The sequence below is a fragment of the Anopheles moucheti genome, chromosome 3, assembly GCF_943734755.1.
Source record: "Anopheles moucheti chromosome 3, idAnoMoucSN_F20_07, whole genome shotgun sequence".
NCBI classification, from domain to species: domain Eukaryota; kingdom Metazoa; phylum Arthropoda; class Insecta; order Diptera; family Culicidae; genus Anopheles; species Anopheles moucheti.
Genome location: NC_069141.1, coordinates 2538005 through 2554854, shown reverse-complemented (window position 1 = coordinate 2554854; position 16850 = coordinate 2538005). Strand labels below are relative to the sequence as shown.

The window sequence follows — 16850 nt, the reverse complement described above, 5'->3', positions numbered from 1 at the left end:
AAGAAACGATATTACCAAAGCCGTAATACGAATGAATACAAATTAATAAAACAAACCCACTAAATCAAGTCTAGAATTTGCTTTAAACGATCAATATGAAATTGATTCATCTGTGGCTTTTGGGCAGCATGAAAAATTACCCCAGGCGAAAGGCGCTGTGGCTTTTCGAGCAGATCGAGCAGCTGTTGGGCGAAAACCGATTTCGCTGCTGTCAAAACTGACAGCTGTCGTCCCCCTTTTGCTTCACACGTACTTCTTCTTCTAAAACTCGCAAAGATGGCAAGTCGTGGAAATCGTGCTCGTTCACAACCCATCGATAATACCATTTCCCACGTCCAGTGCGATGGCCTGGTAAGTGTATTCTGGTGCTTCCATTGTTTCTTTACCTCACGAATAGCTTAAACTTGTTTCTGGTGTACCGAAACGCATCCAAACATGCTCCTCATGTACCGCAAGAAAGCCGCCTAGCGTGGCTGCGCATGTGCCTGTGAATGTGTGCGGTTGTGTGTCAACGATGATGAAGCTGCGGTACAATATTTTCATTCGCTGTCTTCCAATTTTCCTCGTTTTAGGCGGCGATGAAAATGGTAAAACATTGCCATGAAGAGTCGCTGAATAATATGGAAGTGGCCCAGGGCGCGCTGCTCGGGTTAGTAGTCGATGATCGGTTAGAAATTACTAACTGCTTCCCGTTCCCCAAGTCGGACGAGACAATCGATGAGGAAGAGTACCAGCTGACGATGATGCGCCGTTTGCGGCGCGTGAATGTGGACCACTTCCATGTAGGTTGGTACCAGAGTGCGGATGTGGGTAACTTTCTGTCCAGCACACTGCTGGAATCACAGTACCACTATCAGACAAGCATCGAGGAGTCGGTGGTCGTGATTTACGATACGCAGAAGTCGGCCCGTGGATTCTTGACGCTCAAAGCGTACCGCCTGACGCCGCAGGCCATCGCGATGTACAAGGAGCGCGATTTTACGCCGGAAGCGCTGCGCAATCTGAAGGTCGGGTACGAGAATCTTTTCATCGAGATCCCGATAGTGATCAAGAATTCGGCACTGTGCAACATCATGATGTCGGAACTGACCGAGATGGTTCCGGAGGAGGAAGGTACTCACTTTCTCGACCTGGGCACTGCGTCCGTGCTGGAGAACCATCTCCGGTGCATGATGGATCGGGTGGATGAGTTGAATCATGAGGCGACCAAGTTCAACAAATACCAGCAGGCCGCTATCCGGCAGGAGCAGGAAAAACACCGGATGCTAGCGAAGCATGCGCAGGAAAATGCAGCCCGTGTTGCGAAGGGCGAGCAGGCCGTGCCGGAAGAGGAGGTGAACAAACTGTTCCGTCCGATTCCGGTCCCGACCCGGCTGAATCCGATGATCGTATCCGGGCAGATCAATACGTACGCGCAGCATATTTCTCAATTCTGTTCGCAATCGTTGGCCAAGCTGTACATGACGCAGGCACTTCAGAATGCAAAGGAGAACAAGCAGTAGAATCGACGAACTTTGTATTTGGAAAGAGTGAGAAGTGCAACAAATTTCACGCCCAACTAGCCATCGTGCGAACGTTCCAATCGATTGAGTGAAGGTGAAGCAGAGGAAGTTTACGTAGACGGGCAGGAGGACCGCGAAGGAAGGTGTTTATTCTAATATACGAAAATGAACCAGTCTTTTGTGACGAGTAAAAGTTACAGAAGTGTCTGGGACAGACCAACATTGGATCGATTACAAGTTTGTTATACATTCGAAAACTTGGCGATGGTGTGCGCGGCTGGGTTATTGGCGTTCATGGTGAAATGTTGTTTGCAGCTGCATTTCACCATAAGATTTGAGCCCTTGGGCAACGACATTGATGAGATCTAGATCTCGAGACTAGTGTTAATGCTTGTGCTTAATGAATCTTTTTTGAAGAGTTGCAAAAGATTTTTGTAGTCCCCCCTCCACCCCATAGGGTTCGAAGCTACCCTTGACACAATTTAGATGACTCTACAGAATGAGCGCAGTCATGGCAGAGCAAAATAAAAATAAAAGTTTCTTTTAATTTTTGTTCCGGTTGCAGTGGTAGTTTAAAACAGTAATTTAAATGAAAAACAGTGGAAATCAAATATATGGATATGTGACTAATCAAAAATATGTTATAACAATGTTTTCCATTTATAATACACGAAGAAATATTTATAAAATTTCTTATGTTGTTACTTTTATAATAATCCTTGAGATATCATTAATATTTTAAAAGTTCATTACTTAATATATAATATATGAACATTATATTACCTAAATTTATCATAATCATTCATTAACAGCATTGCTTTTTAGCATAAGGCCAACGGAAACAAAAATTTAAAAAAACCCCAACAAATTTTTAATTTTTCCCATCCCATGACCAATTTGAGCCCATAGTGCCACAAACATGTGCAGCATAACTTCAAACCCTATGGGGGTTGACTACACAAATTTACCCGTAAAAGTAACAGGAACGAAGAACACGGGTGGAGGTAGCATTCAATAAAATTTTCAACCAACTTCAGCATGTCTATCACCCGCGATCGGACGGAAATTTTATCCCGAAAATCGAAAAAGTAACAAGAGCGAAGAACACGCGTGGAGCATCCATCGAATCCTGAACGAAAAAGAACAATAGATGGCTCTCATATATTTTGTGCCATGATTATCACGAAGTTAAGAAATAGATGGCTCTCATGATTCTCCATGACCATCACGAAGTTTAAAACTAGATGGCTCTCATAAATCTCCATGGCCATCACGAAGTTTAAAACTAGATGGCTCTCATAAATCTCCATGACCATCACGAAGTTTAAAAATAGATGGCTCTCATAAATCTAGTGCCATGATCATCACGAAGTTGAGAACTAGATGGCTCTCATAAATAAATCATTTCGCCAAATCGCAGCATCCTTCCGTCTATCTGCAGCATTTTTGTTTACACTTGAATGCGCAACAACGGTAAAGAGGTGGACAGCTGTCTGGTTGACAGTCGCATAAACGCGTCACAGCTTCCCAATCAAAACAAACACAATAATTGTTCCGGTTTGGAAGGCAAAGAACAAAATCATCAGTACGCGTCGCCTAATTAGCTGCTTAATATTGAGAATAGTGACGATCGTTCAATCGTACCATTCAATACCATTCTATTGTGATAACAATGTTTCCAAGTTACAGAAGAAGTATTTGTTACTGACGAAATGCAGGAACTTGCGGTAGATGACGATGCGGTTGTAATTGAAGAGATTGTGTACGATTCACAGGATGCGCTTGAGTTTGGTAAGTGCGAAGAAGCGACAGTGAGTTACGCCAGTAAAACAAATCTTGTTTACTATTATTTATTCCCATTACACCTTTGCAGAAGAAGCCGCAGCTACTGCCAGCAGCTCCAAAGGACAGCAACAATCGTCCGCACAACCAATCGCACCGGCACCACCACCCACTCAGAAGCGGAAGAAGCTAACGTTGGAAAATATGGACGGCTTATTGGTAACGATCTGCGCACTACAGAGAGACCACAACGATTACTTTAACCGCTATCAAATGGAATTCATCGAGAATGAGTTCGAATCGTTCCGGGAGAAGGAAAAGGAACATCTGCTACAACTCAAACTCGAGCTGGAGGTATTCAAGCAGAAGTTTTTGACTCGAATACAGAAGATTGCTAGCGGTGATGGAACAGTGGATACGGGCGGTGATGAACCGGTTGCAAGCGAATCGAAACGACGCCGGGTTGCTGTTGCTAGACGAAAATAGGCTAAGGTGTTTTGTTAGTTGCTAGTGGTAATCGTTCGAACAACCAAACAGAGATTGTAATGAAAGTTTGGTCCAAGTAGTCGCACCAAGCTGTCAACGCCGTGTGTGCTGTGTGGATAAACAATCACTGTCATCCCCTAACCAAAACAGGCTTAAACTGGTTGAAAACTTACCCGGATGCTTATAGGTTATGTTTAAGGTGCAAATTGTATGCATAAATCGAAAGAAATTCCCTAGATGTCGGGAAGCGGTGTCTCAAAAAGCTTGTTGAGAAAAACAATTACAAAACAATTGATCGGGACAGATGTTCGAACCGGCACGAAGGGGCTCTTCAGGTGAACTATTTGGAAATTAACGAAAAACCTTAATTATGTTTGAAAACAAGTTTAAAAATAAATTTCAACCATAAAACAATACTCCCTAAGCATTACTCAACGTTTGGCCAGCAAAAAAACACGGTGCTATTATCGGCGCTTCGATCCGACGAAAATTTCCGAAAATCGAAAAAGTAACAGGAGCGAAGAACTCGCATGGAGGTAACATTTCATAAATTTTCAAACCATTTTCAGCATGTCTATACCCGTGATCGAACACTTCGATCGGATGGAAATTTTATCGCAAAAATCGAAAAAGTAACAGGAGCGAAGGACACGCATGGAGGTAACATTTCATTAATTTTCAAACCAACTGGTTTTCAGATTTCCGTTACCAGGGGAGCATGGTTTTCAAGAGGTTACACCTGGTACCAGCCGAGCATGAAATTTTCATCAAATATTTCATGAAAAGTTTCATGAAATATTTCATGAAAAGTTTCATGAAACTTTTCATGAAAAATTTCACGAAAATTTCATGAAACTTTTCATGAAATATTTCATGAAACTTTTCATGAAATATTTCATGAAACTTTTCATGAAAAATTTCACGAAAATTTCATGAAACTTTTCATGAAATATTTCATGAAACTTTTCATGAAACATTTGATGAAAATTTCATGCTCGGCTGGTACCAGGTGTCACCTCTTGAAAACCATGCTCCCCTGGTAACGGAAATCTGAAAACAGAAAACCAGTTGGTTTGAAAATTTATGAAATGTTACCTCCATGCGTGTTCTTCGCTCCTGTTACTTTTTCGATTTGTGCGATAAAATTTCCGTCCGATCGAAGTGTTCGATCACGGGTATAGACATGCTGAAAATGGTTTGAAAATTTATGAAATGTTACCTCCATGCGTGTTCTTCGCTCCTGTTACTTTTTCGATTTTCGGAAATTTCCGTCGGATCGAAGTGCCGATAATAGCACCGTGTTATTTTTGCTGGCCAAACGTTGAGTAATGCTTAGGGAGTATTATTTTATCGTTGAAATGTATTTTCAAACTTGTTTTCAAACATAATTAAGGTTTTTCGTTAATTTCCAAATAGTTCACCTGAAGGGCCCCTTCGTGCCGGTTCGAACATCTGTCCCGATCAATGGTTTTGTAATTGTTTTTCTCAACAAGCTTTTTGAGACACCGCTTCCCGACATCTAGGGAATTTCTTTCGATTTATGCATACAATTTGTACCTTAAACATAACCTATAAGCATCCGGGTAAGTTTTCAACCAGTTTAAGCCTGTTTTGGTTAGGGGATGACAGTGATTGTTTATCCACACAGCACACACGGCGTTGACAGCTTGGTGCGACTACTTGGACCAAACTTTCATTACAATCTCTGTTTGGTTGTTCGAACGATTACCACTAGCAACTAACAAAACACCTTAGCCTATTTTCGTCTAGCAACAGCAACCCGGCGTCGTTTCGATTCGCTTGCAATCGGTTCATCACCGCCCGTATCCACTGTTCCATCACCGCTAGCAATCTTCTGTATTCGAGTCAAAAACTTCTGCTTGAATACCTCCAGCTCGAGTTTGAGTTGTAGCAGATGTTCCTTTTCCTTCTCCCGGAACGATTCGAACTCATTCTCGATGAATTCCATTTGATAGCGGTTAAAGTAATCGTTGTGGTCTCTCTGTAGTGCGCAGATCGTTACCAATAAGCCGTCCATATTTTCCAACGTTAGCTTCTTCCGCTTCTGAGTGGGTGGTGGTGCCGGTGCGATTGGTTGTGCGGACGATTGTTGCTGTCCTTTGGAGCTGCTGGCAGCAGCTGCGGCTTCTTCTGCAAAGGTGTAATGGGAATAAAGAATAGTAAACAAGAGTTGTTTTACTGGCGTAACTCACTGTCGCTTCTTCGCACTTACCAAACTCAAGCGCATCCTGTGAATCGTACACAATCTCTTCAATTACAACCGCATCGTCATCTACCGCAAGTTCCTGCATTTCGTCAGTAACAAATACTTCTTCTGTAACTTGGAAACATTGCTATCACAATGGAATGGTATTGAATGGCTACAATGTAACCTACCGTAGTACGTCTCAAATGTTTCTTCCGTTGCATTCTTCCCAAGTCGCTGATCCACCGTAGTGAACAGGTCCTCCAGCTCCTTGTAGAATTCGCACGGCTTCAGTTCCGGTAGCCACGCTTCGGTGTCGTTATTTCTACGCTGTGACACCTCCAGCTTGTACCGGTCGTAGCTAAACTTGAGGTTTTCCACCTGTGCTCTATCTGCCGGGTGTCGCGTTTGGTGGTGGGTCCGCGCCGCTGCATTTCGTGCTCGATCTGGCGATACATTTAGCCTTTCCGATTGTTGATCGTACCGCCCAGGAATGGGATGCAGCACGTCCGCAGAATGTCTACCAGCTCGAGTGTTTCTCCCCGTGACCAAGCGTTTCGTTTGGACATTTTCAATGCGTTACACACCACTTTTCTATGCGAATGGTTATAAATAATGACGCACTCTTTTTGGCGTCCTGTCCGGAAAAACAAAATGAAAGCACACACGACCCGAGCTGTCAAGCTTCGGTACACGAAACCTAACAAGCGCACTGATGTAAGGCTCTCCTGTCAACAGCGCACCGTTTGACATCTGCAGTGCCGGTAAAATGACGCACAGATAAGAACACCTCATGATGAAATCGGAATATTATCAACGATGCTTAGTGCAATATAGAGCCATGCATGAAACATTTCATGAAACATTTTATGCAACATTTCATGCATTTCATCTACCGGGAAGCGCGTGAATTGTGCTTGCTCGGCCATACCCATACCCTTGAAAACCTTGCTCTCCTGGTAACGGAAATCTGAAAACAGAAAACCAGTTGGTTTGAAAATTAATAGAATGTTACCTCCACGCTTATCCTTCGCTCCTGTTACTTTTTCGATTTTGGGGATAAAATTTCCGTCAGATCGAAGTGTTCACGGGTGATAAACACGAATCTTCGGAATAGAGATTTAGATTCATTCGTTCAGTGCAAAGATTCGCCAGGTTCATTAATCTGAATCTGGAATACCCAACACTACACGAGACACAACCTATATGGCGTGATATTTCGATTTCGAAATTTAAGCAACACATAAACTCCAAATATCCTCCGGAAATAGAAAACTGCTAAGTAGGTTTGATAGAATTATTCAGTAATATCTCATCCATTTTAACCTTTCCCTAATACACGGTTACGGATATACGATTTATACACTAAAAACTAAAAAAATCACTCTTGTGCGACACACGCAAAACATAAATAGGCGCTACAGATCAGAGATTTTATAATGGGACCGTTCCGTTTCAAAATAATGCACCTTAGCGCAAGCATTTTCGGGAAGACAGCAAAGGTGTACCACTAAACAAAGTGCCGGGTCGTGTGCTACCCGGCCAACAAGCGCCGCAGCTGGTCCGAATCTTTGTAAGTTTTTCGCACAACATCAACCGGTTTCTGGTTCCGTACGTCTTCCATATGGCAAAGGGCGGGATTTAGACGAACAAGTAACTGGCAACACTGCAAATGTCCCCCTTCTGCTGCACGGTGCAAGGCCGTTTTGCCGTCACTATCTTTGTGCAGTAAGTTAGCGTTGTTTGCTATCAGAAGTTGCAATATTTTGTAGCGTCCTGTACAAATAAGAAATAAGTCAATGAATGCATTACGGAACACGTTCAACGATGAATTGTCGTTACCCATCATTGCAGCACGGTGCAGCGCTGTAGCGCCACCGTTCGTTACTTCGTCTACACCAAGACCGCGTGCTAAGAGTAAATGGCAAGCCTCCATGTGCCCGTTACGTGCTGCATAGTGTAGTGCGGTATAGCCGCAGCTGTCCCGGTCGTAAAGGTGTCCTTTGGTAATAAGCATTTCCAAGCGGTCGATCTCGTTACTCATCGCTAGAACGATATGCATGGGCAGCTTTTAGTTGACTGAGGAAGAGATAGTTTCTATCCCCGTTTGCAATCGTACCCGCACTCCAGATTCCACGGTCAAAATCCAGCTCACTCAGTGACTGTGTTGCGGCGACCCCTTTCGATGAACAGTTCGTGTGATCATGATTATCACGATCGTTACACGGCTTTTCGGTCATTGCGGCAGAGCAACGTGTTTAAACTAAATCATTCGAGAAAGCAAACGACCAAGTAGGCCGGAATCGATTCACGTGAAGCAGAGATGTGATGCAATGAATTCGCAGGAGCTGTGGCTCAAGCACATTTTCGCGGATGTTGTGCAGGAAGTTAAATTACATACGGTCGTCACTATTCACAATATTAAGCAGCTAATTAGGCGACGCGTACTGATGATTTTGTGCTTTGCCTTCCAAATCGGAACAATTATTGTATTTGTTTTGATTGGGAAGCTGTGACGCGTTTATGCGACTGTCAACTAGACAGCTGTCCACCTCTTTACCGTTGTTGCGCATTCAAATGTAAACGAAAAGAACCGTTACTACCCGTACGAATTTTACTGTTTGGTACATTCGCTATACGACCGCCTGGACGTTCATTCGGGCAGGTCGATTTTGCTGCTCCCGCCGTTATAGTTGCCACCCTCTCGGCCGCTGTTAGCCAGATTGTCCCGTTCGATCACGGCCGAAGACGTTTCGCTGAGGTACGGTTCGGGATCGCTAAACTCCTTCCTCATCGTCCACATGTACTCGTTGTAATCTTGCTTCACTGCTGTCGATGAGGAGGCTACTACACGATACCCGAGCACCTAGATTTAAAAACACGGAAGTTAAGTTGGTCATATTGAAGCACATATCTTGTATTATGTTCAATATCGTTCCGTTTGTTGTCATCCATGGCTACTTGAGTTTAGCCATGAAATGACCCTAGCAATTGTAGACACAGTCTGTCTCATTTGCATATCGATCGGGTAGTCAATACTTACCTCCAGTGCCGTCAGCATCACACACGGATGCTGCAGATAGACGACGGTGGACTCATCGCTGTAGCCTCCGCATGGGAAACGGTTCAGCTGTTCAATGTCGGCCGCTTAAGAATAGTAAGATGGCAGAGAGTGAGAGCAATTAGCAACTGATAGTAGCAATAAAACGCGAATAAATGACCTGTAATGTCTTACCTTTTAAGCCTGAGACTAGCACGCGAAATGGATGCTTGTGGCCGTAGGACGCAAGATTACCGCGGATGAGAATGTATGGCATCGAGAATCGATCTGTGTGTGTGTGGTACACAAGATAAACAGAACCAGTTTAGTTTGTCGCAAAAAGATAATGAGACGCTGATTCAAAGGTATTCCTGTACAACGGCGGATCAAACGGTAGGCAGAGTAGGCGGTCGCCTTGGACCTCACCGTGTTGGGGGCCCCAACAAATTTGTGCCGTTTGTGCGTTGTGAAATCGTTGATCTAAACTATAAAAAGAACATGAAAAAAGATTCTGTATGTATTGATTTAAAAACGATGTATTCAATGGAGAACCTATCATAGCAGTCTTGCTAAAACATTGTTGGCGATATCGTGCGTGCTGAAAGCGGTCTCGTTTTTTTGCATTGAAAACTCAGATTGTTTGGGAAAAATTAGTGAGTGCTTTTTGGTGTTGTATCCCTATAATTTGCTACTGACTATCAAATTGTGCCTGTGAAGCACGTAGTGTGTTTCATACTGATGTAAATGTGGAAAAATGATCGCAAGTGTCTTCACAATGACCCAAGAGGTTCATAATTTGCAAGGAATTCGGCCAAGAAATCGGTCCAGAAATTCCTGGATTTCTTGACGCACGGACAACCGACCTAAAATTGGAGCATCAAACTTGATACGCGAAAATCAATTGCAATTTTTAAACACTAACTTTCCCGTTGGTGGAAAAAATTTCTTCGAAAACTACCAGTTTTCGAATGTATTGTACCAGGAGAGCATCCACGGAAGAGGTAGCTCCTGGTACTGCGCCGTAAGGTATGCAATGTTTATACACTAACTTTGCAACCAACTTGCAATGCAATGCGCCGTAAGGTATGCAATGTTTCAACACTAACTTTCCATACAAACCAGCTGTTTTGAGATTTCCGATACCAGGAGAGCATGTCGCTCAAGAGGTAACCCTCAGACACTCAGGCACTCAGTCACACAGTCACTCATGAGTGCCGGTCACTCATGAGTGCCGGTCACTCATGAGTTCCGGTCACTCATGAGTTCCGGTCACTCATGAGTTCCGGTCACTCATGAGTGCCGGTCACTCATGAGTTCCGGTCACTCATGAGTGCCTGAGTGTCTGAGGGATACCTCTTGAAAAACATGCTCTCCTGGTATCGGAAATCTCAAAACAGCTGGTTTGTATGGAAAGTTAGTGTTTAAACATTGCATACCTTACGGCGCATTGCATTGCAAGTTGGTTGCAAAGTTAATGTATAAACATTGCATACCTTACGGCGGAGTACCAGGAGCTACCTCTTCCGTGGATGCTCTCCTGGTACAATACATTCGAAAACTGGTAGTTTTCGAAGAAATTTTTCTCCATCAACGGGAAAGTTAGTGTTTAAAAATTGCATACCTTTCGGCGGTTTTCGACCAAAACTGCTGTACTAGGTGCTACCTCTTCCGTGGATGCTCTCCTGGTATCGGAAATCTGAAAACAGCTGGTTTTGTATGGATGTCATTTCGTACCAGCCGACGGAAAGTTTGAGCGAAATGAAGGATGCTCTCCGTTTCATCCATCTTCCTTAAACTAGTGAACGCTCTCCCGGGGAGCAAACTACATACCTACACTGCACAAACGTACATCTTCAATGGCGTGTGAAATGTTGCACCAAGAATTGTTTACTTAACCTTGCATTACTATACCGAACGAGGTGATCAGCTCCATGCAGTACACCGTTGGTGTTAGACTTAAAATAGATTACGTTCAATGAGTTAAACAAATCATCTAAACGATCCATTAACTAGTAAACGCGGATCGTTAATTACTCACTGGCTCCACCAGACATTACAGTTTTGGTTCAGACGTTCAGACAACACAGCACATTAAAGGTGTGTCGATGTGGTTTGTTTATTGAACTGGATGTTACGGGGACAAATTAATGCCTGCACCAATGGATTTCATCCGGATATGTATAAGACAGTGTTGTACTGACACGTAAACGTGTTTATAGCTAAAGGATCGTTTGCGAAACACATAATAATTTTTATCATCTAATCTGAAGTGTAACAATACCACAACAACGTTTAGAAAAATAAATTGGAATCTATTTTAGCGACTTTCATCCACCTTTAGAAAATTTCCATCCAACGACAACTAAACGCAACGCCTTAAACGCAACAACTAAACGCTACGTAAAACGAAACGCGTAAAGTTGTGCAACGCACATATCAAAAGCTACTTGTTATGATATCGAGCGTGATTGCAAACATCTTTGCCACAATGAGTAGCAGTAAACTGCTTAAATAAATAAAATATAAAGTAAGGAAAGGAAATAAAAATGATCAAACTCTTCTTGCTTCTTGCATTCAATTATATGCAAATGAACAGCAAACGAGTGATAGAATCTAATGTAGATTGAAAACGCACCCAACCTGTACTCATTCCGGCAGTGCTAATTATTCGCAATGTTTCGACGAATATCGCCGAAGATGTGCCTGGGTACTCTTTCCTTTGCACGCGCCTGTAAGTAATAAACGCTTCGGCACCTTTTCCACCTGGGTGCACATTTTTCGCTCCCAGCAGATGAATTCATTAGCGCGATTTCATTGCGTTGTTTGGTGTGTGGGTTTGTTTGCCCGTTGGAGGTTGAGGGTTCCCCCGAAAACCACCCCGAAAAGAAAGGCAATTGAATGAATGCATCAGCACACGGTTGAAACACACAAACGAGTCATTAATGCTACCCCACACAATAGGGTTTTGCTGGTTTTGGCTTGTTTTTGGACACATCAAAGGTCGCACTACCTCCACTCCACTGGGTTGGGCAGTGTTTGTTAATGCTAAGAAGGAAAACAAAAGCTCCGGCAGCTTCTTCACTTTCATTCATTCGCGCTGAGGTTGTTGAATCACTTCTCTCATCCGTAATGGAGTTTAAGCCTATGATTACAGGGCGAAAGGAAAATCTCAATCCAAATTTGCGAAAGTCTTAAAGCAAACAAACAAGCGTTGTACAAGTGTGTTGTTTACGATTGTAGCAGCTTAACCGTAGATTCGTCAACCAAATTTACACACGAAGGTTGGCAACCGGCATACTCGGCTATTCTAAACGTTTTGACATTAACGGTTTCCGTAGCTAAGCAATGCTTTCTATGTATGTATATTCTTGCAAATCTTTATAAACCGGAATGTTAAATGAATATAGAACTATAATGCAAAATTATATACATTTTTTTATATCACACATATTATGATATAAAAAAGAAACAAGTAATAACATTCGAAACAAATAATCATTCGTATATTCGTAATGAATCATTCGGGGATCATTAGTAATTAATGAAAAAATAAAATGCTAATTTATAAATTGTATTCAAATTTCCTCGCAATACCATATTGCTTGGAGAAATAACCATTATGGACGTATGGTTTGCCTCTGAGTTAGAAGATTGAAAATGGGATTTAATGTGATGGGCGATGTTGATAGTGAAGACCGAACATCGTAATGCATACTCTCAGGCGCTTACTTTCATGCAGTTCTCACTGTTTTCACACACCCATGGAGGCCAGCATTAACTAGACAAAAAGAAACACGTTGTAATCTAATGCTCAATGGGGTTAGAATTCAGAAAATGTTGCTTCAGCAGGCAAAACCCGGCTGACGGTTTTATGAGATAGCATAAAGACATAAAACCACGAACATACATGACAAGTGTGAAATATCCACATGAAACGCATACAGCAATGGATAAATACTTATTTACATTTCGTACAATAATCCAGAGGTTTATCCTTGACATTTCCCTTCATTATTCGTTTCAGTTGTTGTGGGATCAAAAATGTTTTTAAATTGTTGGGAAAATGACCCAAAGGCAAGGTCCTTTTTCAATGAAAACCGAAGCGTATTAATAAGAAACGCAACCACTTGTTAGACGTTGAAACGCAGCTTTCTTTCCAATTTACGTTGCACGTGTTTCCCTTTCCGCGTGTGGGAAGGTGAAAATTGGCCCATTTTAAATATTTCACACACCAGCGCGTTCGGTTGACGGTAGAAGGAAGAATCGATGTTGCATTCCCGGTTACCGTTTGTGGTGGCTAAGCAGAACGCGCCGTAGTAACGACAAACGTAGTTAAAACGTCGATAAAAAGGGTGGCAAACAAACAAATGCAAACCCCTCTGGTGTGGGGTTGGAGTCACAATCGTCAAGGCAACGTGCCATTAGCAACAGTTGTATACTGAAATTAAAGAAGGCTCTGCACTAATCCCAGGGTTCGACAACCAGGCGTTGAGGAGTAAATTTAAACATTATCTTGTTCTTCCTCTGAAATCTTAGGTTATTTGTATAATTATATTATTTATTATAAAATGCAGGTGCAACATGAAAAAATGCAAAATGAGCAAGGGGTGACTTTAGTTTGGAATTTTGGCATAATTTCCATTCGGCAGATGTTGGAGAAGGTGGTGGAGTAATAGATCCATTCAATCTCCATTGCAAATCTCTTCATTGACTTCAAGACCGCATACTAAAGCACAATTTTACGAAGCAATGAACTTCTTTGGAATCCCGACCGAACTTACCAGACTGGTACGAATGGCAATGCCCAACGTTATATTGCAGGTGTTGATGTAGAGACTCAATGTCTTTTGTTATTACACAGTGTTTGCGCCAAACAGATGGGCAAACCTGTCTGCTCTTTAACGCAGCGATGGAAAGGTACATCTGGAGTTCTGTCTTTTGTTTTCCCAATTTTCTGTCTTTCAACAGTATATCATTAAAACTATAACATAACAACTATAGTATAACAATGCAGCTTATATAGTTTCAGTACTCACATATGCCTCTCAGAAATGGATTTTGTCCAAAAATGACGAAACCCTCTTAGTCGCGTTCGAGAGGAAGATGCTCAGAAGTTTTTTTTGCCCCGTATAAGTAACACGAGTTCTACGAGCTACAGGGCAGTCGTACAGAAGATTATACTCGCCTGGCTTCCGGTGGACTGTTTACGGCATAAGAATGACACTGGACGACGACCCAACCTGTCAAGTTCATTCAGGTCGGCCGCATAGACAGAGGAGTTGTGCTGGGCGTATTGTACAATATATCAATTTAATTACACATTGTTGATGTACTTCACCATGTGGTTAAGATATATGCCTCAATAAATGCTCGTAATATACGACTTTCACCTGATGTTCTCCAACCATACAACCATATTGCTAACCCCTGCACCTAGAACAAGACGGTACGGAAGTGGACCGAAAATAACCAAAAGCCCTTGCACATACATACTCAAGTCACGGAAAATGTGATCACTCTTTTTACGTTTGTGTGTGCGTGTATGTGAGTGTGCTTGATTGATGTTCAGTGATTTTGCTGTTCTAGGTAATTAATTTTCCGGCAATTTAGGCGTTCCCTAATCCGGAAGGCTTCCTGGCTTTCAAGCAGGGTTTAGCATACCGACCAAAGAGAAGGCAGCAATTACGCACTTTCAATAGCACCAGTCGTTCCGACTTTGATCCGACCACTTTCCTGAGTTCTAGCTCGGGTTCTTTTTGCTGTTTATTTCTAAGATTAGCACTTGTGTTGTTTAGGAAAGTGTTCTTTGCTCCCTCCAATGCTTACTTGATTTGTCCTTGTTGTATGGATGGTTATGCTTCTAGCGAGCTGCTGCCTATGGCGTATTTTTGTAGTGCTGCCTTCGTTCCACTTTCAACTTCAACGCAAGCTTGATAAGAAGCACTCGTTGGCAGGGTTTTCTGAAGTCACCCCGTTTTATCTGCTTTATGTCACCGTACTTGGCATGAGCATGATGCTGTTTGTGAAAGAGGTAAAGAAAAATAAATAAAAGGCCCACCCGGATGGCACCAAGTACCGTCCGAATACACTGCGAGCCAATGCCTTCGATCGATGCGTAGGTGGCCCACCACACCGGAACGTTTGGGCGTTTTTTTTGTTTTAGTTGAAGTGTCTCAAAACCTCTTTTATTGAACTTTTGGCTCTTGTTCTTTGGGGAAAGAAGAGTGTCACCGGTAGCACTGACGTGAGTGTGTATGTATTGTGGCGCCCTACTTCCCGGCAGCAAGCATAGAAACGAGACCAATTGCCGCAGGCCAGTGCTCCGGGGGCGGAAGTACGTGAACGCGCCCAAAGAACAACAATTAGAACCGGCAGTGACGCACAATATGGCCTGTTTAGGGGTCTTTTTTAGTTCCGTTTCCGGTTGTGCTTTTTGTGTTTTTTTGCTCTGCTTATGCAGCTAATACTGATCACTTTAATTGTTGAATATTTAGGAGTTGTTTCTATGCTAAAAATCACCAATACACACACACACTCGTAAACAGTTTTCGGCACCTGTTTTTCTGTCTTTTCTTCTATGCCCTAAACGCGTGTGGTTTGGTGACCAACGGAAGTAAACCGGACGGAACCGTGCACAGCGCGAAAACGAACCTTACGTCTCGAGATGGCAAGTAAACAACGACTACGGGCACGGGCACGCTTGTTCGGCAGTCGCAACCGCGGGATGAATTTCTTCTCTCTCCTTTTTTCCCCGCTCTCTCTCACACACACTTTTTACCAGTCAACAAAAAAACCTGTTCGCATCCACTTGTACAAAGCGGATGATGATCGAAAGCCCGCGTGCGCGGCCGAATGATTACGGCATCATCTTTTGTATTTTTAAAACAATGGGATTTTGTGGGCTGTTACTGAAGAGCAGATGGTTAAAAAATTAATTGAATTATTTATACTTTTATACGGGCGTTTTTTGTTTTGTTATATTGCTTACTTTAGCCTCTTTAATGAAGGCATTCGAAATTTAATTTATCTTTCTTTTTGAATATTACTATTTTCGCATTGAATGCTTTAGATTAATGATTTCATAATTTTCAATTATGGATTTCCAAATCAACTCTGACTGCAAAATTTGGATTCAACTCCAAAAGCAGCCCGAATATAAATATGAAGTCAAATCCGGAGTTGAGTTGAATTGCATCCTGAGTTGCATTCCAAGTCGAATCCGGAATCATGTGAACTTTGATTAAAATTTTCCCTTAGTGCAACTCACGCGTCCGTCGATGATGGTGTGCGTGACTAAAAGCTTTTCCTTTTCTCTTCCTCTCTTTTTTGAACTTACAAGAACTCCAACAAAATGGTTTCTCTCCCAACATAAAGCTCCTTACATTTCGCTCTTCCATTCATCAAACATTCTCAACATAACAAGTAAAAAAAAAAACAACTCCCCATAGTTTGAAGGTCATCGCTTGCTTCGTTCGCATTCCTGCTGGCTGGTTGGCCTCGTTTCCAGGTTACCCTAGGGTTGTTGGTTTAACGAGAATGAGTGTGTTGGGGGAAAAAAGTATTAATACCTCGGAGCGTAAACAAAAGGTGTGGCTTTAAAGTATTTGGTTGGAAAAACGTGCTGGGACGATGGAACGTATGGAAGGAAAACAGTCCGCTGACACTAATCGGCATCACATCGGATCATGCAATATTGCGCTCCTCGTGGGTTAAGTACCGACAGACGTGTAAAAGCGAAAGGATAATCGTAATGAAGCGTCGTGATTTTGAACCCACAGCACTTGGGAGGGATTTATAGGTGAGTCGCATGACGAGGAACGATATGCCGGTGGAT

General features: G+C 42.6%; 4 protein-coding genes and 1 pseudogene across 4 annotated transcripts; 2 read left to right on the top strand and 3 right to left on the bottom strand.

Annotated features, from left to right (window-relative positions):
• Positions 1-260: 260 nt before the first annotated feature.
• LOC128301163 (eukaryotic translation initiation factor 3 subunit H) lies at positions 261-1722 on the top strand. The gene is made up of 2 exons (XM_053037511.1): positions 261-351; positions 573-1722. The coding sequence occupies exons 1-2, from the start codon at positions 277-279 to the stop codon at positions 1500-1502; spliced, it is 1005 nt and encodes a 334-aa protein (XP_052893471.1). The 5' UTR covers positions 261-276; the 3' UTR covers positions 1503-1722.
• Positions 1723-3046: 1324 nt separating this feature from the next.
• Positions 3047-4157, top strand: LOC128304002 (uncharacterized). The gene is made up of 2 exons (XM_053041116.1): positions 3047-3293; positions 3376-4157. Exons 1-2 carry the CDS (start codon positions 3215-3217, stop codon positions 3768-3770), a joined length of 474 nt encoding a protein of 157 aa, XP_052897076.1. The 5' UTR covers positions 3047-3214; the 3' UTR covers positions 3771-4157.
• A 961-nt stretch (positions 4158-5118) lies between these two features.
• Positions 5119-6604, bottom strand: LOC128303787 (uncharacterized; annotated as a pseudogene).
• A 404-nt stretch (positions 6605-7008) lies between these two features.
• LOC128301903 (ankyrin repeat domain-containing protein 39) lies at positions 7009-8613 on the bottom strand. The gene is made up of 3 exons (XM_053038572.1): positions 8096-8613; positions 7819-8022; positions 7009-7752 (listed from the first exon to the last, which is right to left on the bottom strand). Exons 1-3 carry the CDS (start codon positions 8214-8216, stop codon positions 7511-7513), a joined length of 567 nt encoding a protein of 188 aa, XP_052894532.1. The 5' UTR covers positions 8217-8613; the 3' UTR covers positions 7009-7510.
• Positions 8614-8624: 11 nt separating this feature from the next.
• Positions 8625-15021, bottom strand: LOC128301904 (uncharacterized). Its single transcript, XM_053038573.1, has 4 exons — positions 14843-15021; positions 9212-9304; positions 9020-9123; positions 8625-8842 (listed from the first exon to the last, which is right to left on the bottom strand). The coding sequence occupies exons 2-4, from the start codon at positions 9291-9293 to the stop codon at positions 8630-8632; spliced, it is 399 nt and encodes a 132-aa protein (XP_052894533.1). The 5' UTR covers positions 9294-9304; positions 14843-15021; the 3' UTR covers positions 8625-8629.
• Between the last annotated feature and the right edge of the window lie 1829 nt (positions 15022-16850).

What these genes read in the sequence shown, in the direction of transcription:
- LOC128301903 (XM_053038572.1), bottom strand. Translation starts at nt 8,216, where the DNA reads ATGACCGAAAAGCCGTGTAACGATCGTGATAATCATGATCACACGAAC. An exon ending in CCGTGGAATCTGGAGTGCGG is followed by an intron (nt 8,023 to 8,095) that starts GTACGATTGCAA and finishes ATATCGTTCTAG; the next exon opens with CGATGAGTAACGAGATCGAC. An exon ending in GCACCGTGCTGCAATGATGG is followed by an intron (nt 7,753 to 7,818) that starts GTAACGACAATT and finishes TTATTTGTACAG; the next exon opens with GACGCTACAAAATATTGCAA.
- LOC128304002 (XM_053041116.1), top strand. Translation starts at nt 3,215, where the DNA reads ATGCAGGAACTTGCGGTAGATGACGATGCGGTTGTAATTGAAGAGATT. An exon ending in ACAGGATGCGCTTGAGTTTG is followed by an intron (nt 3,294 to 3,375) that starts GTAAGTGCGAAG and finishes ACACCTTTGCAG; the next exon opens with AAGAAGCCGCAGCTACTGCC.
- LOC128301904 (XM_053038573.1), bottom strand. Translation starts at nt 9,293, where the DNA reads ATGCCATACATTCTCATCCGCGGTAATCTTGCGTCCTACGGCCACAAG. An exon ending in GCTAGTCTCAGGCTTAAAAG is followed by an intron (nt 9,124 to 9,211) that starts GTAAGACATTAC and finishes ACTATTCTTAAG; the next exon opens with CGGCCGACATTGAACAGCTG. An exon ending in TGATGCTGACGGCACTGGAG is followed by an intron (nt 8,843 to 9,019) that starts GTAAGTATTGAC and finishes TTTTAAATCTAG; the next exon opens with GTGCTCGGGTATCGTGTAGT.
- LOC128301163 (XM_053037511.1), top strand. Translation starts at nt 277, where the DNA reads ATGGCAAGTCGTGGAAATCGTGCTCGTTCACAACCCATCGATAATACC. An exon ending in ACGTCCAGTGCGATGGCCTG is followed by an intron (nt 352 to 572) that starts GTAAGTGTATTC and finishes TCCTCGTTTTAG; the next exon opens with GCGGCGATGAAAATGGTAAA.